At 49.1% G+C, this 27,738-nt stretch overlaps 1 protein-coding gene across 1 annotated transcript in view; it reads left to right on the top strand.

Moving 5' to 3' along the window:
* Positions 1–3,069: 3,069 nt before the first annotated feature.
* The window catches only part of MRPS9 (mitochondrial ribosomal protein S9), an 89,732-nt gene continuing 65,063 nt past the window's right edge, over positions 3,070–27,738 (top strand). The window contains exon 1 of the mRNA XM_088454165.1: positions 3,070–3,268. Within this exon, the coding sequence (XP_088310291.1) occupies positions 3,167–3,268 (102 nt within the window). The 5' untranslated portion in view covers positions 3,070–3,166. The remainder of the gene's footprint in view (positions 3,269–27,738) is intronic.

Genomic DNA, 27,738 nt, shown 5'->3' with positions numbered 1-27,738 from the left:
AGTATTTGATGCATATCCCATGCCCAGGATGGATGACCTGTTAAGTCAGCTGGCCTGGGCAAGATACATCACCATTATGGACCTCAGCCGGGGTTACTGGCAGATCCCTTTGTCACCCGAAGCCCGTGAGCGATCTGCCTTTAATCTCCCCATTTGGGCTGTATGAATTTTTAGTCATGCCCTTTGGGATGAAAAATGCCCCAGGCTCGTTCCAGCGCCTGGCTAATCACCTGCTAGAGGGCCCGGGAGGGCCTCGCAGTCGCGTACTTGGATGACATTGCGGTGTTCAGTCAGACCTGGGAGGACCACTTGATCCATTTGGAGGAAGTTTTGAAACAGATCACTGGGGCCGGCCTGACCATTAAACCAGAGAAGTACCGGCTGGCTATGAGAGAGGTACAGTACTTGGGGCACAGGGTAGGTTGTGGTAACCTATGCCCAGAACCAGGGAAGGTTGAAGCGATTGCTTCCTGGCCTACCCCTACCACCAAAAAAACAGGTCATGTCTTTTTTGGGGACCACAGGGTACAGCACAATTGCAAAGCCTCTGATGGATCTCACAAAAAAGAAGCTTCCCCAATTAGTAAACTGGACCGAGGCGTGTGAACAATCCTTTCGCCAGTTGAAAACAGCCCTGTCTGAAGCACCAGTGCTGCAGGCACCTGACTTCCGACGCAGGTTTCTAGTGTAGATGGACACATCTAACTTTGGGCTGGGGGCTGTGCTCAGTCAGGTTGATGACCAAGGTGGGGAACACCCCATTATGTTTTTAAGCCGGAAACTGCTTCCTTCGCGAGGTAGCATATGCAACCATTGAAAAATAGTGCCTTGCCATAGTCTGGGCCCTCCAGAAACTGCAGTCCTATCTGTATGGATGCGATTTCACAGCAATAACAGACCACAATCCGTTAAGCTAGCTTCATCACGTCTCCGGTGACAATGGAAAGTTGCTCCGATGGAGTTTGTTGCTCCAGCAGCACAACTTCTCCATCCAGCACAGAAAGGGATCCCAGCATGGGAACTGCGATGGTCTGTCTCATCAGGGAGAAGACAGCAGCCCATCCACGCAGGGTACTGACAGCTGTCAGATCACGGCACGGCAGTCTATGGCATGCAAAGCCAATGCTCCCATACCTGTCTTACGGACAGAAGTGTGATGAAAAAGTTAATTTTTTCTTAAAGAAGTAGGGCCTGATACAGAATATAATGTCAATATATATATCTTTCTGTAGTAAGGTGTATCTATATAAATGTCATGCTAAAGTCTAATGTGAGGTGTCAAAACCCTTAGGGTCTAATTCAGAGTTGGGAATAGAGAGAGATATCTCTTTCAACTGAACATCTTGGTGAAACCATGCTGCACTGCAGGTGGGGCAGATTTTAAATGTGCAGAGAGATTTAGATTTGGGAGGGTGGTGTCCAAACGGACTTCTAAATTGTAGAGTAATAATAAAGCTGTGCAGTATTTGTGGGCTACATGTAAAAGCAGCCAGTATTTACCCTACATGCAAAAAAAAAAAAAAATTATGTATTTACACCCCTTGCATTGCAACATGGTTTGTCCAGGTACACAGTTAAGGGCTATCTCTCTCTTTATTCCCAACTCTGAATCAGGCCCTTAGTGTAGTTCTTTGAAGCTGGGATGAATGTTGGAAGGGCTTTCCTTCCCATAGCATCATAAAACTTTGTCAACTGTTAAAATCTGTGGTTGTGGGTATTGAACACAAAGTACAGGGTCTGTTCATAGCCCCAGGGGGCCAGGTCTACAGACCCTGGAGTCAGGGTGTGCAGCTGGGCATAAAAAGTAACCTTACTTTGACCCGTATAAATTGTATCAGTTTGCTGTCCCACAAGTACAAACAGATTGGGTGAGCCAATCAGCCACTCTCTGCAGGGAGGTTTAGTATCCCCCGGGGGAAAATAGCTGGGCACCCAGGGATAAAATAATGTCTCACTGGATAGAGGGTGCGATTCTCTGCTTGAGGCGGTCGGCAAGACACAGGGTACCTGAATTCATCATTGGGAAGGCCTCATCCCAAAGCTGTTCTGTCGTGATCGGAATGGTCTGTTTTCTCCCACTTTATTATTTTCTTTGGTTTACTTGAAAATGTGATTAACTGTGTTTGTGACTTTTTGTAACATCCTTATATCCCTTGTAATTTTTGTACATAAGCTTTGAAGATATTTCTTGAATTAAACTAAACTAAATTTTAGTTCTTGGGATCTGTGTTTTTGTTTTAAACGCCTCATGTTTGGCATGTTACCTATGTTTAAATATTGATAAGTTGTGTGTACAGGTGAGAGCAGATGCTTGCCTTACACTTTAGCATTAAATTGGTCTTCTGCTAGTGGCAGATACCGGAGTTAAGAACCACACGCGCTGAAGTATTGGTGTAAGGTCACGACGGCAACTCTCAGATTGTCGTATCTGGGAAGAGTCGTTACGTGACAGGGGGTTAGGTTTAGGAACCTCCCCAGGTGGGTTAGGCACCATTGGGGGGAGGTTAGGCACCATCAAAGGAGGGTTAATATGGGGGGGAGAGTGGGAGGGTTAGGGTACTTACTTCACTCTGTCGGGATTCTGCACGACCGAGATGCCGGCGTTGGTATTTCAACCGTCAGCATCTCATACAGCGGCATATCAAACTCAACCCCTGCATAGTCCCTAAGTTGTCAAACCCTGCTCTAAGCTTCTTTTTTTTTTTTTTTTTTTACACAATTGCTAGATAAATGTAAAGAATGAGTATGGCAGGAGAGCAATCAGTACAGGTCACCCATGATGCAAAACTAAATACTGTAGGTGGCCATCCTAATAATTCCTCAAATACACACTTTTTGCATAATGTTTGAAAAACATTGCAACAAAAACGTCCATCTCCTTACTATATGGAGATTGTGATTATACAAGTGTGCTAGTTATTTATTCCATAGTAAATAGCAAACAGTAGGAATATAAATCGAACGAATTACTTTCTCATATCTGTAATGTACCAGTCTCCTACACTTAACTAATAGACCACTTTCACATTGGACAGTCACTTCCGCTGTGGTTCCCGGATGTAGTAGTTGGATCCTGAAACCACTCTATCGCTTACTGACAAGCTCCGATGGCTTCTCCTCTGGCTGCAGTTCCGTATCCGGGTTATCACCCCAATCTGTCCTCAGCATGGCTGTGGTCTGTCGCAGCTCGGGGCTGGGAGCTTCTACGCTGCGAGCGTTGGGAGCGTGTCCTTGGAAGCCGGCAGTGGCGGCTGCAGCTTGCTCTGAGGTGGGTAATGCGGGCATCCTGGTCATGAGTCTATTGGTAACAAGCAGTCGCTTCCATTGTCCTTATAAATGGCAGGACGATCCCTGACCCATTACATATCACCCACACCGACCTTTTATCACGTCTTGTGTTACTGCTCCGGGTCACCGGCCGGGGTTAGAGCCGCGTACAGTGCATACAGTTTACTAATCACTGGCTGCAATGCTTTGGTCTCATTCATACGGGCTTGCAGCACGTTCAGGCTTATACTACACCATTCATACAGTTATTACACAGATGCCGTTATCACAAGAATCGTAAAAAGAATGTCACTGACACAACAAAGATGACAGTATTATGTGGGAGAAATAACACTAACGTGATGCACATTAATGGATATGTTGGATTAAAAATCGTTTAGCATCAAATAACCAAAAATGTAACCGTATATTTAACGAGTGTTTTTGTTTCATATGTTAGAAGACGATAGGTGATTAATATAAGCTATATAAGTTTGTAGACAGAGCTGCTTTAATAATTACTCCCAGACTGGGGTATACCATGCTGTCCCATGGATTTGCCCATTCTTGAACCATTTTTTCCTTGTATCTGTGCTCCATTTACTACATAATTGTACAGTTCTAAATGAAAAGTGCAGCTGCTGGCAAGTTAATAGTACAAGAATGTATCTCACCATTTCCCCCATCTTTATATTTTACTCTAAACTCTTCTATATATTTAGAATGGATTGGGTGGAGACAGTGGCATCACTATGGGGGTTTGACCCGCACCGGGTGACAAAAAAATAGTGTGTCACTGAACAGCCCTGCTGTGGTGATGGAGACGCGTTCATGTGCACATCGGGATCCAGTCAGGATACCAGCGGATGGGAGACTGGACGCCAGTATACCGATGCCGGAATCCCGACGCCCATCAGAATGCCAGCGCCGGCATCCTGAAAATAAGTATGCGGGTTACGGTTAGCGTTATACTGGGGATGGATGGGTTCAGTTTAGGGACCTGCCGGGGTGGGTTAGGCTGCGGAGAGGAGGGATTACTCACCACTGGGGGGAGGTTAGGGTTAGGCACCACCGTGGGAGGGTTAAGGGGGGAGTTATGTACTTACTGGCCCGTCGGGATTTACAACGTGGGGATGCTGCTGTCATTCTTCTGACCCCCGGCATCTCGTCCGCCGGTAAATCATACCGATTCCGTTCACATCATCCTCATTGTGCTGGGAGAGGCATGGGGCTTCCCAGCAGCTCCCAGAGTGCTGTGCAAAGCTGCAAGCCCTCAGCAGGACATGTCACGCCCCTTAAATGGCACACATCAGGGGGCGTGAACAAGAGACCATGCCCCTTTCTGCACGCACGTGCTGATGGAGTAGATTAGTGCTGCAACAAGTGACACCTCACTCGGTGATACCTCTGGGTGGAGGTGACTCTGGAAAGAGAGATAAGGGTGGAACGTTTCTTTGACATGTGGGAAAGTTATATATCCACGTTATATATTGACATGAGATGCCAAATTCACCATTGTTTAAACAATACCTCATGGAACCTATTGCGCATAATAGACAACTGCCAGCCTGTTGATCTTTAACCGTCTATCGTTTAAGATAATGGACGGCACAAAGTTTCTCTGGGAGGGGGAATAGAGTTTATTCTTATTTCTCTTTCTTACTACTTTTATTTTTGTGTATTACCATTCAATAACATCGCTGTTTGATGTATTGATTACTATTGTATGTTGTGACAACAATAGGATGTTCTTGCAGGCATACTAAAAAATTTTTTTTTAATTATATAAAATATCTGCTTTCTGTTGTTACTTGTAACATTATTTCAATGTATGTTTTACAACATTTATTTTTTCACTTATTAAAATTTTTACTGTCGTTATTGCTTCTTATTGCACATATGACTTCTAAATCTGGATTTTTTTTTATTGAAGCACTGACTTCGAAAATTTGAATCACCTAAAAGGCATTCTATAGCTTTGTGTAAGACAAGAGTGTACATGTATGAAAATGGCTGGCTGTTGCCTATATGTTATTTGCCTACAGATGAGATGGGAGCAAAAATAAACACTAATGAGATTTTATTCAAAGATGAATAGTAATTTGTGGACGTTAACTTGTCTCTTAAATTTAATGACCCCAATTATTGAAGTGGATGATAATCCCTCCAAAAAATAAATAAATACAATTAGCTTTTTCTAACCATATTTTTCATAACATTTTTGTTCTTGTCTATACCTTCTTACCCATTGTTGACAATGCACATCACCCATATACTGCCACCAACAATGGCAAACAGTGTAGTGATGAAACGTAATGAGACAGACTGTACAGGAGAAGGTCTTAGATCTAAATAAGGAGTCTCCTCTTGAGTGATGATTGGTGGAGGGGCTCATACCTTTCTTGAGAAACTAGAGCAGTGTTGGCTAACCTTGACACTCCAGCTGTTATGGAACTACATAACCCAGCATGCACTGCTACAGTTTTGCTTTTAGGGCATGCTAAAACTGTGGCAGGGCATGCTGGGATATATAGTTCCACAACAGCTGGAGTGTCAAGGTTAGCCAACACTGAATTAGAGGAATCTGGGATGTTCCTAATTCTCTGAGTTCATGGAAATTCAAAGTTTCAAGCACTGTTTCTCAATCTTTGTTTTACTGTAGCGTATAGTACAGTGTTGGCTAACCTTGACACTCCAGCTGTTGTGGAACTATATATCCCAGCATGCCCTGCCACAGTTTTAGCATGCCCTAATAGCAAAACTGTAGCAGTGCATGCTGGGTTATGTAGTTCTATAACAGCTGAGTGTCAAGGTTAGCCAACACTGGTATAGTAGGAAGCCACTAATACCCCATTTCCACCACACTTTTAACCCGGGTTATTGCAGGGGCAACCTGGATCGAGGTTTGGTGTGAAAGGGTTTCAGAAAAATTACCCAGGTCGAAGTACCTGGGAATATGACCCTGGTAGCTACCAGAGTCGAACCCGGCACGGTCCCGGGTAACGGTGCGACAGAGGTTATATGACCTGGGTCACGCTAAAAGCCGCTGATTGGAGATAGAAGGTGCGCTCAGAGATGTCATATAACAAAAAAAGTCAATTTCGAATGACATATAAGTTTTGCTAAGCAGACACGGGTTCAGTGTGAATGGGTCTGACCTGGTTGGAATCGTGTTTGAAAACCTGAGTCGGACCTGGCATTTTGGTGGAAAAGGGGTATAGGTGATAGAAATGTATAGTCTATTAATGTGTTTTGTATTTTGCTGTAGCACTGCAGATTAATTTCCTAATAATGTGACTACTGCACATACTGTATAACAAGAGATATGGTAAGAACTTACCTTTGTTATCTCTGTTTCTACGAAGTCCATAGGGTCCACAGGGTTGACCTTGGGGTATAGGTTGGGAACCAAATCCGGGCACCACGCAGTTAAAGCTTTTAGCTCCCAGGATGCACTTGGGTCCACTCTCCCTATAACCCCGCCCCCCAGCCAGAGGCACCTCAGATTGTAAGTAGCCAAAGGCCGGAGGAGGAGAGAAAAAGAGAGAGAAAACTGGAACACTCTAGAACCATACTCACAGAAAAGGAGACGGGAAGCCGGTGACCAGTAACACAGCCCATATGAAGCCAGGTGCGTCAGGGCGGGCGCCCTGTGGACCCTATGGACTTCGTAGAAACAGAGATAACAAAGGTAAGTTCTTACCATATCTCTTGTTTTCTACTTCAGGGTCCATAGGGGGTCCACAGGGTTGACCTTGGGGATGTCCCAAAGCAGTTCAACCAAGGGTGGGGACGCTCCTGTGCTGAGAGGAGAATCCGTCGCCAAAAAGGAAGCATCCTGAGAGGCAAAGGAAACCAATGCCTAGAACCTTAAAAAGGTATGGACAGAAGACCACGTGGACACCTAGTAAGGCAAAACAGCCGAGGCGCCACGACGAGCCGCCCACGAGGGTTACACGGCCCGAGAAAAAAACAAGCCTCAACGACAGAAATGCCCACCCATGGGTAGGCCCCTGAGGAAGACATACGAGGCCATCCAGTCAACATTTCATTATAGGCCGGCCATCGTTTCCTGTTAAAACCAGAAACCGCAGACCACCAATAAGGAGTCCGCTTACCATAAGGAACTTGAACGGATCACATAAAGCCAAAGAGGCCGGACCACAGTCCATGAGGCCACAACAGCCGAGAGGACTGGGAACTGAATGGCCATACCATAAGTTCCAGAATAATATGGAACCTAAAAACCACTTTAAGAAGAAACACAGGGCGAGAGCAACTCACACCCTGACATGATGCCCTCCAGAAGAGGGAGCCACATGAGAACGCTCCCCATTCAGACACTCTCCTGGTTGATTTAAACACCCTGAGAGAGAGAGAGAGAGCTTAAACAATAGACCATGTAATGGCTATCACAACCAGCGGTTCCATGGACTGTCCCCGGAGGGAACAAAGAACCACTACTAACTCCCCAGGAGTCCCTAGGGAGGATAAGTGGAGACATAATCCAGAAAACACTCCAAAGGATGAACTGGATACCAGAGCGGAGCAATTCCATATCTTAACCATACCGACAGTGTAGAGATCCGCACTGTCAGGAAGGCCAGGCCAAGGGTGAAACCCAAGCCAGCTGGAAGGAATGCCAGAATATCTGGAAATCCTGGACACCGGAGGATCGTATCGACAGGTACGATACCATAAGAATTATGTATGCCACAGTCCGTGGCAGATCCCAGCAAAGTCTGGCCTATCTGCTCTAAACATCTCAATGAAGACAGAGCCAGGGAAGCCCGAGGACCACAGTAGGGGCGCAGTTAAAGACAAGCGATCCAGATCCAGGGAAAAACAAGGACCCTGAGACAACAGGTCCAGATAGTGAAGCAGTAGGAACGGAGCATCGAGGAGGAGACTCCGAAAATCTTAGTACCAGTGATGTCTGGGACGACCTGGAGCCCCCAGAAGGAAAGCCCCTCCGTCTCGAATTAAACTTCCGAAGACCTCGAGGAAGAAGGGAGACCGGAGGACACAGGTACACAAAGTGGAAGGACCACTTCACTGACAAAGAGTCACTGAAGGTAGCTTCAGTACTCCTAGAGCTGGACTGTAACACCGGTAATGTGTGATCGAGTCAGAAGGCCATGGGGATCAATCCCCTCAGGGAGGCCCCCTCTGCTCACCAGGAGTTGAAACCTCTCTTGGAGAAGAGACTAGTCCCCGGGATGCACGCCGTGACGGCTGAGGAAGCCCGCTTCCCAATGGAGAGCTCCGGGAATAAACACCGCAGAGTTGGCCAGGAGAAGACCCTTGGACTATGTCAGAATGGGTGACATTCCTAACATTGCCACCCAACTACCAGTGTTGCCTAGATGGAAGCCACTGTTGTGACACTGTCGGACTGAACCTATTCAGGTTAACCGTGACAAATGGGTTAGGCCAGAGTGAAAGTCCAAGACAGCTTAAAGTATCAACAAGGTAAGTGGCAGGGCAGAAGCGACAGACGTCCAACTGCCCCGAAATGAATGCGGACCAGACACTGTCTTTAGCAAAGAACACCCTGGACGAGATGGCCATAGCCACCCGGACAGAGACCAACTCGCCTCCGTAGAAAGTATCATCGTTCGAACAGTGATCCGATGGAAAAAACTCGATCCATCTGGAGGGGAGTCAATTATGGCAAGGCCTGGAATGGAACTGAGCACATTCCACCCTACCAAAAGGTAGACACTCTGGTAGACCGCGCATCACAAAGAGTAATGACATATGTCGACTGCGTAGATATCCGCACCCTCGAAGTTGAAGAGTGGAGATCTTGTCTTACGCCAGAAAAATTCTCAGATTCTGAGAATCCAGCAGTGCTCCCAGATGAAGAAAACCCTGTGAGGGATGCAGGGAGGACTTTTCTGTGACGAGAAGAAGCCCCGGTTATCCTGACCTGGCGGTAAAGTACCTTGGTGATCCTGCTAAAAGTAGGAGACCGTCCAGAGAAAGGAGCATTCGGATACACTGAACAGGTGAACTGTCAGAAAATCCATAAAGCTGGTAAACCCCGGTGGAGTTGAGGACAGCCCCAAAAGGCAGAGCCCGAAACTTACAAGTGTTGCTGTGGCACAGCAAACCTGAACCCATGCTGATGAGAGGGCTCTGTATGTACCCGTAGGTACGTATCCTGAATACTCGGATATACCATAAAATCCCCAGGTTCCAAACATCGGATGATGGAGCATGGACGATTCCACCTGAGTCAAGGCACCGTTGGAATCTGATTCAGGGATTTGAGACAGAGTATAGGCAAAGGAGGACCAGTCGGTCACCGCCCCAAAAAGAAAGTAGAACAACCAGTCCCTCACTGAGATAGTGAGGTTGGCCGAAATAGCTCTGCTTACCACAAAGACTGTATAGCTTTCTGGGATTGTAAGGCCCTGATCAGTTCTGAAGAAGGGCCCGTGTACCAATGCCTGTGAGGAGGCTGCATGAGCAATGAGAGGCCGTTGAGAATCAGTACCTCACTCTGGAAATTCCCCAGATGTAGACCTGTCCCGTCAGGCTGAGGGTATATCCTCAGGTGTAGAAACAGGGTCGTCCGGAAGTCCAGGACTGCTCGGTACTGGATATGGTGGCCCCCGTGGAGGCCGACAGCCTAGGAAAAAACAGGCCTTTAGGCTGACCCTGAGGACAAAAAGACTTAACAGAGTTAGTCCGAATGTAGTGGGAGTAGCTAAAGACGGTATCTCCCCATTAGTGATACTGCCAATGATGCAACGATCTTGTCAAGGTCAGGACCAAACAAGAACTTCCCCCTGGAAGGAGTGTGCACCTCTGCTTTCCCATAACGCAGCCATAGGGTACTGCGGCGGATACAGATGCCGCCGAAACCCTGAAAGTTAGAAGACCGGCATCCCATGAGGTAATCCCACATATGACCACTGCATATTTTGTGAGCGGCAAAAAGATATTTGAACCTCAGACGTGTTGGAGGGGAAAAACGTCACAAAAGCATCACCATGCGATGGCCATGGTAGGATGGGCAACAGGCCCTGAAAACGAGTACATTGATTTCAGGCAAAGTTACCACCTACGGATCCGTAAAATCCGTCCAGGCCGGGATGGGAGGCGTATTAATGCCTGTAACCCGATGATTAACATACAAATCCATCCCAGAAGGGGATTTCCATTACTTGTGAGGACCCTCAGGGAATGGGAAACAGGAGGCCTTTGTGACTCCTCGTATCTGGGGACAGCCAGACTCCCGCTATGAGATCCACCCGCTGGGCAGAAAACGGGAGATGTATGATACAGGTGCAGGATCGACATTCTCTATATCCAGAATGAGCCTGGCTACCAGCCCCAAAGCAGGGATAATAATACTTGAGATCGGCTCCCCCCCATGTGAGAGGGAAAGAGCCGAATATACCATCCAGTTCACGGCAGAGCCACTGGTCAGTAACCACAGGGCGTATATCACGCCAATTAGTATTTCGTATAAAACGACATCCACCAGGGTGGCCGTTGTGGTAATCCCTGCAAGGGGAATGACAGACCGATGTGGTATCGGAGGTAATTCATGTACTGTGAAAAACCCCGGCAGGGAGCGATAGTCTGTGACACAGGGGTAAATTGCAAGAAATTGCGAGATACCCCGAGTTCAAAAGGGCAGTATGGTGAAGTAACTCCAAGCGAGTGACGACAATGGGGCCCGCCCGGCGATCCTCAAAGGAGAGGATCCTGAGAAACAACGCCCTTTAAGGGGGTCGTGCAAGGGGCCCGGCCCCAGATGGTGCCGCATACGTAAACCTTTCTGAGTTAAAATCCTCCGCACTAATTCCTGCAGGCTATGACTTGCAGGATAGCAATAATGGGTGCAGTATCGTGTGCAATCTCCTGGTCAGATATATCTGACTATCTTGACGGAAATATTAAGCAGCGCCATACCGGTCCTGACTGACGCTAAGATTAGCTGCAGGAACCCATTATCAGCGTACGCAACTCACAGTTCCATCTAAAATATGGCAACATGCAGCACGCAACAGTATGTGACAAACCTCACAGATATTAACAAATATATATATGTGAGGTCTCAGAACCACCCCAGGTACACCTGTATTAGGGCAGATAAAGAAAAGGGATAGATATACACTGACAGGTGAGAGAAAAAGCAGACAGTCAGCACTAGCATAAGTCACATACAATGCAGAAAAATATATATACATACATAAGCATGACATATAATATACTGCACAATGTCGCTACATTCAACTGCCCAGATTCAGTGTCTGGGAAGGCTATAGCGCTGTGTACACTCACCCAAAATGGGCAGGTACGCAGGGGGACTGGGCTCACTGACATCCTAAGAGTTCTGCAGCACCACAGAGAGAAAATGGCCGCTGGAGACCTCAGAAGAAGCGTGGCCCGCGGAGGAAGCAGCTCAGCGACGCCAGACTGTAGTATTGAAAGGCGCGCTGAGCTGAGGGGAGGAGCCGCTAGACAGGGAAGGCTTCCTCCCCTGGCTAGCAATTAACCCCCCGGGATGCCGGCTCCCGCTGCCGCTATAATCCCTGGTGGGCTGTGGACACGCGGGGTATGCCTCCATGGAGGGGGAGCCCGCCGCCACCGCTAGCGCCTCCGGTCTGTCCCCAGAGACCGGAGGCATAAGGCTGCATGTACACGCAGGTCACCGCAAGCGGTGACCACGCGACTTACCTGTCCCCGTCGATCCGGCAGCAGCCCAGGGATTCCTCCAGAGCCCGGCTAGTACAGACTCTGGGGTCCCGCTGCGATCCCCAGATCTGTACTGGCGTCGCAGCGCCGGCGGGGTGTAGGAGCGGCAGCTCAGACGTCCATTGGACAGTCTGATGCTGCCGCTCTGAAGAGTAGTAAAAAAATAATAAAACAAAACTCTTTTAAGCTTAGAGGCTGCTAAGCAGCCCCCCTGCAGTAACGGTGACCCGACTCCGGCCGGGCACCAACTTAAACTGAGGTGCCTCTGGCTGGGGGGCGGGGTTATAGGGAGAGTGGACCCAAGTGCATCCTGGGAGCTAAAAGCTTTAACTGCGTGGTGCCCGGATTTGGTTCCCAACCTATACCCCAAGGTCAACCCTGTGGACCCCCTATGGACCCTGAAGTAGAAATAGAGAATGTACTAACATGGACCATGACATAGACCTGTGCAGTGTATTGGGTACCCGCAGACAACCTTAAATGGGTTGTAACACTCTGCATTCTCTGAGAACATTTTTAAATTCTAGCAGGTTTGCCAAGTGTAGGGGAAGAGAATAGGAATTTGGGGTCGATGTTAAGGTCTCCTGTGTTTCACACTGTGCATGCGACACCCCAGGCAGGAAGGAGGAACTGCACGGGTTGTGACAAGTGCAGAGGTGCTAGAATGAAATCTATAATTATGACTGCTATGCAACCAAGCATACAGAGGTGGGTGATCCAGCTAGTTTGTCCCCCTCGCAGCCCAATCTCTCCCCAGACTTACATTTTTGTCACCAGCCCTGTGGGGCTGCGAACAAAATCAACCTTTATAAATGATTTCAGTATCATCTTGATGCTTGGTAAGTAAGGCTTAACATTTGCAATTAAGCCCCTTAATCTTTGTAGTGTGCTTTGCTATACAATTTAAGTTTTGTATTGAACTTTCTACTTCAGGGTCCATAGGGTATCCACAGGGGTATAGGTGATGACGTCAGGCATCGGGCACCATAGAGTTAAGTTTCAGCCTCCCAGGATGCACTAGGGTCCCCCTCCTATACCCCACCCCCGAGTCGAGGCATCTCAGTTTAGTTTGGTGCCCGGCCGGAGTCGGATGCACCTGTTAGAGGGGGGCCATGAAGAGCCCCTGAAGTTTCTTCAATGCAGCTGTGGCTGCACATCTGGAAGTACAGCATGGACAGTCAGTCCTGACGTCCATGCTGTCTTCCCTACACCCCCGCCGGTACTGATCCGGGGGTGCTGGTAGGCATCTGGGGTCACAGCTAGCGGTGACCCCAGATGTTTAGGACCATGGCCGGAATCAAGGGGGACAACAGGTAAGCAGCGGGGTCCCGCGGTGGGTCCCCGCTGATACATGGTCCCGAGTCCCCAGGCAGGGGGCTCCCTGGGGACTGGCTGCAGCGTGGAGCCAGGTTCTAACCTGCGCTTCCACTACCCCCCTGGGACAGCAGGACCGCGGCAGAGCTGTAGCGCTGCGGCGTCCCAGGGGTTAAATGCATGCCAGGGGAGTGCGCCTTCCCTGTCTCACAGCCGGCGCCTCCCCCGCTGCACACAGCCCTCTCTGCTCTATCTGACTGGTTCTGTGTCAGCGCTCCTCCCCCAGGCCAGCCTCCTCTCTGCTCCTCGGTGGCCATCTTTGGAAGAAGCATGGTGAGCGCTGCTGGACGCTGATGAACGGTGGCATCGCGGTCTGGGTCCCCCTGCATACCTCTCCTCCGTTGGATTAAGGTCTGTGTATGCAGCGCTGTGTCCTACCAGGCTCTGAGTCTGTGTAGTTGAGGATCAGCGCTGATAGTGCAGGAATTGATTTCTTTGCATTGTATGTGACCTATGCTAGCGTCTGCTGCCTGTACTTTCATTTTCTATCTGTCAGCCTTTAACTGTCCCTGGTCTTTCTGCTAAAGCCCTTACGGTGCGGTGCTTGCAGGGTGGTCTCACACTATACTAACGAGTATCAGTGAGAGGGGTCACATATTTACCATTATGTCTGAAAGTGATTTTCCTCTCCAGCTTTTATGTACTACATGCAAGGTACCTATAGCGGAGGGGGACGGTAGTGCGGAGGTACTATGTCGACGGTGTTATTCGTTGACGCGACCAATTACGGTCACGGCTCCGGTACAGGAGCCGCCCTGGGCTTGTTTTGCCAAAGCGCTTCCAACCCTCGTGGGCCAGTTAGCTCCGCAGCCTGCCTTCACTCAGATGGGTTTGTCCCAGCAGTCAGTGGTGTCGTCACCCATGCAGGGTTTCCCAAGACAATTGATGGTACCCCACAGTCTCCCTATTTCCCCTCCTCAGATCTCTCATGAGCCTGCGTGGGTTAATTCGTTAACAAGCTCTGTACAGCAGTTGTCAGAAGTGTTGCAAGGGGAGTCTGTGATGCGGCCTCACAAGCGGCTGGTGGCATCTCTGTCTGCTCCTTATGAGGATGACGACGGGACGTCCGACGACGGGAAGATTCTGGATCTTTCTGACCAGGAACCTCCCCGTCCTAAAGAGTCGGACGCTAAGTCTAAGGTGTATATACCTGGCCTTATTCGTGCAGTCCGTACTGCTTTAGTTATTGAGGATGAGGAGCCTCCAGTATCAAAGTCCAAATACGCCTTTTTCAAGGATGTTAAAGGAGATACCACAGTGTTTCCTCTTTAGGGGCGATTAGTTGACCATCTAGAGGAAGCGTGGAAACAGCCAGGCAAACGATATCAGCCTCAGAGGCGTTTAGCAGTGGCGTATCCGTTTGCGGACAATTATTTTGCCAAGTGGGAGTCCCCTCCACAGGTGGATTCTCATGTGACACGCCTTGTCCGTAGTGCCACATTACCCATGCCATCCATGTCCTCCCTTAAGGATGCTACGGACCGCAAGGTGGAGATCTGCCTGAAGTCCGTCTATTCCCTTGTGGGGGGGGGGCAGCGCGGCCAGCTATGGCCATTTGCTGGGTTGTCAGAGCTATGGAGCGCTGGGCTGATACGTTGGAGGCGTCCTTCGATTCCGACTGTTCGGCTGAGCAGATGGAATTGATCGGCAATCTCCGGGATTCGGCCACTTATATCAACAAAGCGGCCTTGGATATTAGTACCCTGGCATCTCGAATTTCTTCGGCGGCTGTTGCTGCTCGTCGCACATTGTGGTTGCGATCTTGGAGGGCGGACACGGATTCCAAAAAGGGTTTGGAAGCGTTGCCTTTTAACGGAGAAGTTCTCTTTGGTCCGGACCTGGACAAAATTGTCTCCCGTCTGCTGCAGTTCCTTCCGGTTCGGGTAAGTCGTCCTTTCGGCCTTATAATGCCCAGGGTAGGCCTAAAGTACAGTCCTTTCCTCAGGTTTGCAATCCGCAGCGACCACTTTCAGTTCCGGGCGTTACCTTTTGGCCTGGTGACAGCACCACGTGTTTTCACCAAGGTGATGGCGGTCATGGCGGCTTCCCTGCGGCTGCAGGGAGTCCGCATGTTGCCGTACTTGGACGACCTTCTCTTAGTGGCAGGATCTCCGGAGCTCCTTCTGCGCCACTTGGACCTGACCATTGCGCTACTGCAACGGCACGGCTGGTTGATAAACTGGCAGAAGTCCACCCTGATCCCATCTCAGCGGATTCTGCATCTCGGAGCCTTATTGGTCTCGGGACAGCAAAGGATCTTTGTGACGGGGAAAAGATCTCTGCCTTACAGTCGAGGGTGCGCAGTTGTCTGCAGTGCCGCCGGGTGTCTCTGCACTCGGCAATGAGGTTACTGGGCTCCATGGTGTCGGTATTCGACATGGTGGAATATGCCCAGTTTCACTCCAGATCTCTGCAGCACCTGATCCTGTCCAAATGGAATGGACTGCCTCAGAGTCTGAAGTCCCAGACGTTGGTGCTCACTCCGGAGGTTCGCCTATCTCTAGCCTGGTGGTTGCAGACGACCCATCTCAACGGGTCATCCGTTCTGGGTGGCGAATTGGGTCCTGTTCACGACGGACGCCAGTCTTCGGGGCTGGGGAGCGGTCTCGGGTCCACACTTGTTCCAGGGCAGGTAGACTCCGGCAGAAGCAGAGCTTCCAATAAACATCTTGGAACTCCGAGTGGTTTTCAATGCTCTCCAGCAGGCACATCAGGTTCTCCAAGGTCACCCAGTGCAGGTCCAGTCGGACAACGCTACCACCGTGGCCTACATAAACCGGCAAGGAGGAACCCGATGTAGGGCGGCTCCCGTAGAGGTGTCTCGGATTCTGGTATGGGCGGAGCGCAATCTTCCGGCCATATCAGCTGTCTTCATCCCGGGCGTGCTAAACTGGGAGGTGGACTTTCTCAGTCGCCAGGACGTTCATCCAGGGGAATGGTCCCTGCACCCGGACGTTTTTCAACTGCTGGTGGACAGGTGGGGTCTTCCAGAGATCGACCTCATGGCATCCCGGCACAACAACAAGTTGCCGGTGTACGGGTCTCGCACAAGAGACGAAGAGGCGTCTCTGGTGGATGCTCTGTCTGTCCGGTGGACGTTCCGGTTTGCTTACCTCTTTCCTCCGGTTTCCCTTCTTCCACGGGTAATCCGAAAATTCAAACAGGAAGGAGGGACGCTCCTGTTGATAGCTCTCGCATGGCCCAGACGGCACTGGTTCTCAGACCTTCAGGGTCTGTCCATGGACAGTCCTCTGCGCTTACCGCTCCGACCGGACCTTCTGTCACAGGGTCCTTGTCTTCACCCGGACCTGACTCGGCTGTCTTTGACGGCGTGGCTGTTGAGACGGCCATGTTAAGGTCCAGGGGGTTTTCGAGCTCTGTGGTGCGAACCATGCTAAGAGCTCGGGAACAGTCTTCCGCGAGAATATACCATCGCTTGTGGCATACGTTCTTCCAGTGGTGTCGACCGAGAGGTTATGCACTGCAGGAGTTTCGTCTGCCTCGTGTACTCTCCTTCCTACAAGCGGGACTAGACCATGGGCTTCGCCTTGCTTCTTTGAAGGTGCAGGTTTCAGCCCTGTCTGTCTGGTTTCACCGTAGGATTGCTACAATCCCTGATGTACGCACCTTTATGCAGGGCTTTCTGCGAATTCAGCCGCCTTTTGTTCCACCTGTTGCGCCTTGGGACTTGGCTGTGGTCCTGAGGGCTCTCCAAGGACCGCCGTTTGAACCACTGGGCTCTGGATCTTAAATGGCTAACAGCTAAGACCGTTTTCCTTCTGGCCATAGCTTCGGCCAGACGTGTCTCTGATTTAGGGGCTCTCTCTTGTAGACCCCCTTTCTTGATTTTTCATGGGAACAGGGCAGTGCTATGCACTCGTCCTGAATTTCTTCCCAAAGTTGTTTCCCAGTTTCATGTTAACGAGGAAATAGTTGTTCCAGCTTTTAACTCACCTGGCCTTTCAGTGGGTGAGGCCACTTTGGATGTTGTGCGGGCCTTAAGGACTTATGTTGACCGCACTTCTTCGTTTAGGAAGTCGGACGCCTTGTTTGTCCTCTATGGCTTCCATAAAAAGGGTTGGCCTGCTTCAAAGCAAACTTTGGCCGCCTGGATCCGTATGGCTATTTCTGATGCTTATCTTCATGAAGGCCTGCCGGTTCCTCCTTCTGTGAAGGCTCATTCCACTAGGTCTGTGGGTCCTTCGTGGGCAGCTCGACGTGGTGCCTCTGCAGTCCAGATCTGCAAGGCTGCTACATGGTCCTCTGTCCATACCTTTGTGAGGTATTATGCGTTTGACACCTTTGCCTCTCAGGATGCTTCCTTCGGGCGGCGGATTCTCCTTTCAGCACAGGAGCGTCCCCACCCTTAAAGGATACTGCTTTGGGACATCCCCAAGGTATCCTGTGGATACCCTATGGACCCTGAAGTAGAAAATACTGTCGCACCTGTGCTGCAGATGGGCTTTACGCTGGTCACCGGGACCCTAGTGCATCCTGGGAGGCTGAAACTTAACTCTATGGTGCCCGATGCCTAACGGCATCACCTATACCCCAAGGCATCCTGTGGAACCCTATGGACTTCCTAGAAATAGAGATAACAAGGGTAAGTTCTTACCATATTTCATATTATTTTACAGCAAGAGAAATTCTTCTAGAACTGGTGACATGACTAAATATGTGCTCTGTCCTGTGTACTGTGCTTTTTGTGCTATGTGCTTCTTGTAGAATCTGATGAGTGTTATGTATCAATGCATGTATAATAGACGTTTCCTAGGTGAGATGGTTATTATTTATCTACAGTCCTCCACGTGAAGGGTCTTCTCAATGTCTTACAATATCAAGGTCAGAATAGTTTATATTGCTTATATATCAAGCACAACTTACCTAGAAGATGACTAATAGACTGGCTAAGTGCGGTTCCTGGTAAAATGTTGACAGTAAAGAGGTCTACACCAAATGGTCAACATGTGAATGATCGACACAATGTTTTTTCATTGTTTTTTAGGGTTAGACACTAGGAGGGACAGTTGGAGTTAGGCACTTACCTCGATGGTTAGAGTTAGGCACTAGGAGGGATGGTTAGGTTCATGCCCCCATACACGGAGCTATATAGCAGCCGATCCAACGTATTGTAACAATATTGCTGCTGTATCATTCCATGTGTGGGTATGATATCTGCCAGTGCGTGCTCCCATGGGATCGTACATCACTCCTCCAGATCTTTCTGCATGTTCAGTTGATCTGGGGGAGCGATGTACGATCACATGCAGCGCTATGCGGGTGGGGGAGAGGGGTGCCGGTATATCGGGCGGTCGGCCACCCGATTGCTCCGTGTGTGGTGACCACCCGATATGTCAGCCGTCGCATTGCAAAGTGCATACCGCACCGTGTATAGGGACCTTTAGGATTAGGGTTTGAAAACAAATAAAACCTTGTGGCATCTATACTCCTGTCAGCATTTTGCACCTGGTGATCTACATCCATGTCGACCTTTTGTACCTGTCACGCCAAGTGGAAATACACTGTTAACTGTATTTTAGTCATTAACTGGGTGTTTGATAAGTAGAGAATTTAGGAGAGCATTAAAGTTACTCATTGTCTAATGATATTTGATTTTGGAGGGGTTATTGTGTGATAATCATCCTGTAAGTGAGAAAATGGGTTTTTACTCCAGGAATAGTATAACATATATTAAAATTGTATTAAAGCTAGACCACTACCTATGGTTATGATATATATTTCAGCTGCTGCATTGACAATGCATAGAGTATAGGAATAAAAGCTATATGTGATTGTACATGTTTAATTTATGATTTTTATTCTTGAAAGCATATCCAAAGTGTTCCAGTAAGAATAAGACTTTATTACTCTGACTTCGTTTATTTGGTTAACTGCTGTTGCCTGCAGCTTCCCCAACGATGAAATCGCTTCTGCCAACACTTTTTTTTTTATTTGAGGTGTTTAGTTGTATTGCTTGTTGTGGGAGTGGTCCACGTGACCAACAGCGCTACACAGAATGGTGGCAGCAGTGCCATCACCCACTACTCACACCAATGTCACTTTGTGCCCTGTGAACAGACTGCTATATAGCCTATCCTATTCACCCACCACTCGCACCCATGTCACTGTGTGCCCTGTGCACAGACTGCTATATAGCCTATCCTATTCACCCACACCAATGTCACTTTGTGCCCTGTGCACAGACTGCTATGTAGCCTATCCTATTCACCCACCACTCACACCAATGTCACTGTGTGCCCTGTGCACAGACTATGTAGCCTATCCTATTCACCCACCACTCACACCAATGTCACTGTGTGCCCTGTGCACAAACTGCTATATAGCCTATCCTATTCAACCACCACTCACACCAATGTCACTGTGTGCCCTGTGCACAAACTGCTATATAGCCTGTCCTATTCACCCACCACTCACACTAATGTCACTGTGTGCCCTGTGCACAAACTGCTATGTAGCCCATCCTATTCACCCACCACTCACACCAATGTCACTGTGTGCCCTGTGCATAGACTGCTATATAGCCTATAATATTCACTCACCAATGTCACTGTGTGCCCTGTGCACAGACTGTCGCCTATCCTATTCACCCACCACTCACACCATTGTCACTGTGTGCCCTGTGCACAGACTGCTATATAGCCTATCCTATTCACCCACACCAATGTCACTTTATGCCCTGTGAACACACTGCTATGTAGCCTATCCTATTCACCCACCACTCACACCATTGTCACTGTGTGCCCTGTGCACAGACTGCTATGTCGCCTATCCTATTCACCCACCACTCACACCAATGTCACTGTGTGCCCTGTGCACAGACTGCTATATAGCCTATCCTATTCACCCACCACTCACACCAATGTCACTGTGTGCCCTGTGCACAAACTGCTATATAGCCTATCCTATTCACCCACCACTCACACCAATGTCACTGTGTGCCCTGTGCATAGACTGCTATATAGTCTATCCTATTCACCCACCATTAACACCATTGTCACTGTGTGCCCTGTGCACAGACTGCTATATAGCCTATCCTATTCACCCACCACTCACACCATTGTCACTGTGTGCCCTGTGCACAGACTGCTATATAGCCTATCCTATTCACCCACACCAATGTCACTGTGTGCCCTGTGCACAGACTGCTATATTGCCTATCCTATTCACCCACCACTCACACCAATGTCACTGTGTGCCCTGTGCACAGACTGCTATATAGCCTATCCTATTCACCCACCACTCACACCAGTGTCACTGTGTGCCCTGTGCACAGACTGTCGCCTATCCTATTCACCCACCACTCACACCATTGTCACTGTGTGCCCTGTGCACAGACTGCTATATAGCCTATCCTATTCACCCACACCAATGTCACTTTATGCCCTGTGAACACACTGCTATGTAGCCTATCCTATTCACCCACCACTCACACCATTGTCACTGTGTGCCCTGTGCACAGACTGCTATGTCGCCTATCCTATTCACCCACCACTCACACCAATGTCACTGTGTGCCCTGTGCACAGACTGCTATATAGCCTATCCTATTCACCCACCACTCACACCAATGTCACTGTGTGCCCTGTGCACAAACTGCTATATAGCCTATCCTATTCACCCACCACTCACACCATTGTCACTGTGTGCCCTGTGCACAGACTGCTATATAGCCTATCCTATTCACCCACACCAATGTCACTTTATGCCCTGTGAACACACTGCTATGTAGCCTATCCTATTCACCCACCACTCACACCATTGTCACTGTGTGCCCTGTGCACAGACTGCTATGTCGCCTATCCTATTCACCCACCACTCACACCAATGTCACTGTGTGCCCTGTGCACAGACTGCTATATAGCCTATCCTATTCACCCACCACTCACACCAATGTCACTGTGTGCCCTGTGCACAAACTGCTATATAGCCTATCCTATTCACCCACCACTCACACCAATGTCACTGTGTGCCCTGTGCATAGACTGCTATATAGTCTATCCTATTCACCCACCATTAACACCATTGTCACTGTGTGCCCTGTGCACAGACTGCTATATAGCCTATCCTATTCACCCACCACTCACACCATTGTCACTGTGTGCCCTGTGCACAGACTGCTATATAGCCTATCCTATTCACCCACACCAATGTCACTGTGTGCCCTGTGCACAGACTGCTATATTGCCTATCCTATTCACCCACCACTCACACCAATGTCACTGTGTGCCCTGTGCACAGACTGCTATATAGCCTATCCTATTCACCCACACCAATGTCACTGTGTGCCCTGTGCACAGACTGCTATATTGCCTATCCTATTCACCCACCACTCACACCAATGTCACTGTGTGCCCTGTGCACAGACTGCTATATAGCCTATCCTATTCACCCACCACTCACACCAGTGTCACTGTGTGCCCTGTGCACAAACTGCTATATAGCTTGTCCTATTCAACCACCGCTCACACCAATGTCACTGTGTGCCCTGTGCACAAACTGCTATATAGCCTGTCCTATTCACCCACCACTCACACTAATGTCACTGTGTGCCCTGTGCACAAACTGCTATATAGCCTGTCCTATTCACCCACCACTCACACTAATGTCACTGTGTGCCCTGTGCACAAACTGCTATGTAGCCTATCCTATTCACCCACCACTCACACCAATGTCACTGTGTGCCCTGTGCACAAACTGCTATATAGCTTGTCCTATTCAACCACCGCTCACACCAATGTCACTGTGTGCCCTGTGCACAAACTGCTATATAGCCTGTCCTATTCACCCACCACTCACACTAATGTCACTGTGTGCCCTGTGCACAAACTGCTATGTAGCCCATCCTATTCACCCACCACTCACACCAATGTCACTGTGTGCCCTGTGCATAGACTGCTATATAGCCTATAATATTCACTCACCAATAGCACTGTGTGCCCTGTGCAGACTGCTATGTAGCCTATCCTATTCACCCACCACTCACACCATTGTCACTGTGTGCCCTGTGCACAGACTGCTATATAGCCTATCCTATTCACCCACCACTCACACCAATGTCACTGTGTGCCCTGTGCACAGACTGTCGCCTATCCTATTCACCCACCACTCACACCATTGTCACTGTGTGCCCTGTGCACAGACTGCTATATAGCCTATCCTATTCACCCACACCAATGTCACTTTATGCCCTGTGAACACACTGCTATGTAGCCTATCCTATTCACCCACCACTCACACCATTGTCACTGTGTGCCCTGTGCACAGACTGCTATGTCGCCTATCCTATTCACCCACACCACTCACACCAATGTCACTGTGTGCCCTGTGCACAGACTGCTATATAGTCTATCCTATTCACCCACCATTAACACCATTGTCACTGTGTGCCCTGTGCACAGACTGCTATATAGCCTATCCTATTCACCCACCACTCACACCATTGTCACTGTGTGCCCTGTGCACAGACTGCTATATAGCCTATCCTATTCACCCACACCAATGTCACTGTGTGCCCTGTGCACAGACTGCTATATTGCCTATCCTATTCACCCACCACTCACACCAATGTCACTGTGTGCCCTGTGCACAGACTGCTATATAGCCTATCCTATTCACCCACCACTCACACCAATGTCACTGTGTGTCCTGTGCACAGACTGCTATATAGCCTATCCTATTCACCCACCACTCACACCAATGTCACTGTGTGCCCTGTGCATAGACTGCTATATAGTCTATCCTATTCACCCACCATTAACACCATTGTCACTGTGTGCCCTGTGCACAGACTGCTATATAGCCTATCCTATTCACCCACCACTCACACCATTTTCACTGTGTGCCCTGTGCACAGACTGCTATATAGCCTATCCTATTCACCCACACCAATGTCACTGTGTGCCCTGTGCACAGACTGCTATATTGCCTATCCTATTCACCCACCACTCACACCAATGTCACTGTGTGCCCTGTGCACAGACTGCTATATAGCCTATCCTATTCACCCACCACTCACACCAATGTCACTGTGCCCTGTGCACAGACTGCTATATAGCCTATCCTATTCACCCACCACTCACACCAATGTCACTGTGTGCCCTGTGCACAGACTGCTATATAGCCTATACTATTCACCCACCACTCACACCATTGTCACTGTGTGCCCTGTGCATAGACTGCTATATAGTCTATCCTATTCACCCACCATTCACACCATTGTCACTGTGTGCCCTGTGCACAGACTGCTATGTAGCCTATCCTATTCACCCACCACTCACACCAATGTCACTGTGTGCCCTGTGCACAAACTGCTATGTAGCCTATCCTATTCACCCACCACTCACACCAATGTCACTGTGTGCCCTGTGCACAAACTGCTATATAGCCTGTCCTATTCACCCACCACTCACACTAATGTCACTGTGTGCCCTGTGCACAAACTGCTATATAGCCTGTCCTATTCACCCACCACTCACACTAATGTCACTGTGTGCCCTGTGCACAAACTGCTATGTAGCCCATCCTATTCACCCACCACTCACACCAATGTCACTGTGTGCCCTGTGCATAGACTGCTATATAGCCTATAATATTCACTCACCAATAGCACTGTGTGCCCTGTGCAGACTGCTATGTAGCCTATCCTATTCACCCACCACTCACACCATTGTCACTGTGTGCCCTGTGCACAGACTGCTATATAGCCTATCCTATTCACCCACCACTCACACCAATGTCACTGTGTGCCCTGTGCACAGACTGTCGCCTATCCTATTCACCCACCACTCACACCATTGTCACTGTGTGCCCTGTGCACAGACTGCTATATAGCCTATCCTATTCACCCACCACTCACACCAATGTCACTGTGTGCCCTGTGCACAGACTGTCGCCTATCCTATTCACCCACCACTCACACCATTGTCACTGTGTGCCCTGTGCACAGACTGCTATATAGCCTATCCTATTCACCCACACCAATGTCACTTTATGCCCTGTGAACACACTGCTATGTAGCCTATCCTATTCACCCACCACTCACACCATTGTCACTGTGTGCCCTGTGCACAGACTGCTATGTCGCCTATCCTATTCACCCACCACTCACACCAATGTCACTGTGTGCCCTGTGCACAGACTGCTATATAGCCTATCCTATTCACCCACCACTCACACCAATGTCACTGTGTGCCCTGTGCACAAACTGCTATATAGCCTGTCCTATTCAACCACCGCTCACACCAATGTCACTGTGTGCCCTGTGCACAGACTGCTATATAGCCTATCCTATTCACCCACACCAATGTCACTGTGTGCCCTGTGCACAGACTGCTATATTGCCTATCCTATTCACCCACCACTCACACCAATGTCACTGTGTGCCCTGTGCACAGACTGCTATATAGCCTATCCTATTCACCCACCACTAACACCAATGTCACTGTGCCCTGTGCACAGACTGCTATATAGCCTATCCTATTCACCCACCACTCACACCAGTGTCACTGTGTGCCCTGTGCATAGACTGCTATATAGTCTATCCTATTCACCCACCATTCACACCATTGTCACTGTGTGCCCTGTGCACAGACTGCTATGTAGCCTATCCTATTCACCCACCACTCACACCAATGTCACTGTGTGCCCTGTGCACAAACTGCTATATAGCCTGTCCTATTCAACCACCGCTCACACCAATGTCACTGTGTGCCCTGTGCACAAACTGCTATATAGCCTGTCCTATTCACCCACCACTCACACTAATGTCACTGTGTGCCCTGTGCACAAACTGCTATATAGCCTATAATATTCACTCACCAATAGCACTGTGTGCCCTGTGCAGACTGCTATGTAGCCTATCCTATTCACCCACCACTCACACCATTGTCACTGTGTGCCCTGTGCACAGACTGCTATATAGCCTATCATATTCACCCACCACTCACACTAATGTCACTGTGTGCCCTATGCACAAACTGCTATGTAGCCTGTCCTATTCACCCACCACTCACACTAATGTCACTGAGTGCCCTGTGCATAGACTGCTATATAGCCTATAATATTCACTCACCAATAGCACTGTGAGCCCTGTGCAGACTGCTATGTAGCCTATCCTATTCACCCACCACTCACACCATTGTCACTGTGTGCCCTGTGCACAGACTGCTATATAGCCTATCCTATTCACCCACCACTCACACTAATGTCACTGTGTGCCCTATGCACAAACTGCTATGTAGCCTGTCCTATTCACCCACCACTCACACTAATGTCACTGAGTGCCCTGTGCACAGACTGCTATGTAGCCCATCCTATTCACCCACCACTCACACCAATGTCACTGTGTGCCCTGTGCATAGACTGCTATATAGCCTATAATATTCACTCACCAATAGCACTGTGTGCCCTGTGCAGACTGCTATGTAGCCTATCCTATTCACCCACCACTCACACCATTGTCACTGTGTGCCCTGTGCACAGACTGCTATATAGCCTATCCTATTCACCCACACCAATGTCACTTTATGCCCTGTGAACAGACTGCTATATAGCCTATCCTATTCACCCACCACTCACACCAATGTCACTTTATGCCCTGTGAACACACTGCTATGTAGCCTATCCTATTCACCCACCACTCACACCAATGTCACTGTGTGCTCTGTGCACAGACTGCTATGTAGCCTATCCTATTCACCCACCACTCACACCAATGTGGTGCCCTGTGCATAGACTGCTATATAGTCTATCCTATTCACCCACCATTAACACCATTGTCACTGTGTGCCCTGTGCACAGACTGCTATATAGCCTATCCTATTCACCCACCACTCACACCATTGTCACTGTGTGCCCTGTGCACAGACTGCTATATAGCCTATCCTATTCACCCACACCAATGTCACTGTGTGCCCTGTGCACAGACTGCTATATAGCCTATCCTATTCACCCACCACTCACACCAATGTCACTGTGTGCCCTGTGCACAGACTGCTATATTGCCTATCCTATTCACCCACCACTCACACCAATGTCACTGTGTGCCCTGTGCACAGACTGCTATGTAGCCTATCCTATTCACCCACCACTCACACCAGTGTCACTGTGTGCCCTGTGCACAGACTGCTATGTAGCCTATCCTATTCACCCACCACTCACACCAGTGTCACTGTGTGCCCTGTGCATAGACTGCTATATAGTCTATCCTATTCACCCACCATTCACACCATTGTCACTGTGTGCCCTGTGCACAGACTGCTATATAGCCTATCCTATTCACCCACCACTCACACCATTGTCACTGTGTGCCCTGTGCACAGACTGCTATATAGCCTATCCTATTCACCCACACCAATGTCACTGTGTGCCCTGTACACAGACTGCTTTATAGCCTATCCTATTCACCCACCACTCACACCAATGTCACTGTGTGCCCTGTGCACAGACTGCTAAATAGCCTATCCTATTCACCCACCTCTCACACCAATGTCACTGTGTGCCCTGAGCATAGACTGCTATATAGCCTATCCTATTCACCCACACCAATGTCACTGTGTGCCCTGTGCACAGACTGCTATATAGCCTATCCTATTCACCCACCACTCACACCAATGTCACTGTGTGCCCTGTGCACAGACTGCTATATAGCCTATCCTATTCACCCACCACTCACACCAATGTCACTGTGTGCCCTGTGCACAGACTGCTATGTAGCCTATCCTATTCACCCACCACTCACACCAGTGTCACTGTGTGCCCTGTGCACAGACTGCTATGTAGCCTATCCTATTCACCCACCACTCACACCAGTGTCACTGTGTGCCCTGTGCATAGACTGCTATATAGTCTATCCTATTCACCCACCTCTCACACCTATGTCACTGTGTGCCCTGTGCACAGACTGCTATGTAGCCTATCCTATTCACCCACCACTCACACCTATGTCACTGTGTGCCCTGTGCACAGACTGCTATGTAGCCTATCCTATTAACCCACCACTCACACCAATGTCACTGTGTGCCCTGTGCACAGACTGCTATGTAGCCTATCCTATTCACCCACCACTCACACCAATGTCACTGCGTGCCCTGTGCACAGACTGCTATGTAGCCTATCCTATTCACCTACCACTCACACCAATGTCTCTGCGTGCCCTGTGCACAGACTGCTATGTAGCCCATCCTATTCCCCCACCACTCACACCAATGTCACTGTGTGCCCTGTGCACAGACTGCTATGTAGCCTCTCCTATTCACCCACCACTCACACCTATGTCACTGTGTGCCCTGTGATACAGACTGCTATGTAGCCTATCCTATTCAAGGGATAGTACGTCCAAAGCACCTCCCCCCTCCCACTCCTT

This window comes from Taudactylus pleione, unplaced genomic scaffold, assembly GCF_031769625.1.
Source record: "Taudactylus pleione unplaced genomic scaffold, aTauple2 ptg000609l, whole genome shotgun sequence".
Taxonomy (NCBI): Eukaryota; Metazoa; Chordata; class Amphibia; order Anura; family Myobatrachidae; genus Taudactylus; species Taudactylus pleione.
This window is presented reverse-complemented; position numbering and strand designations above follow the sequence as displayed.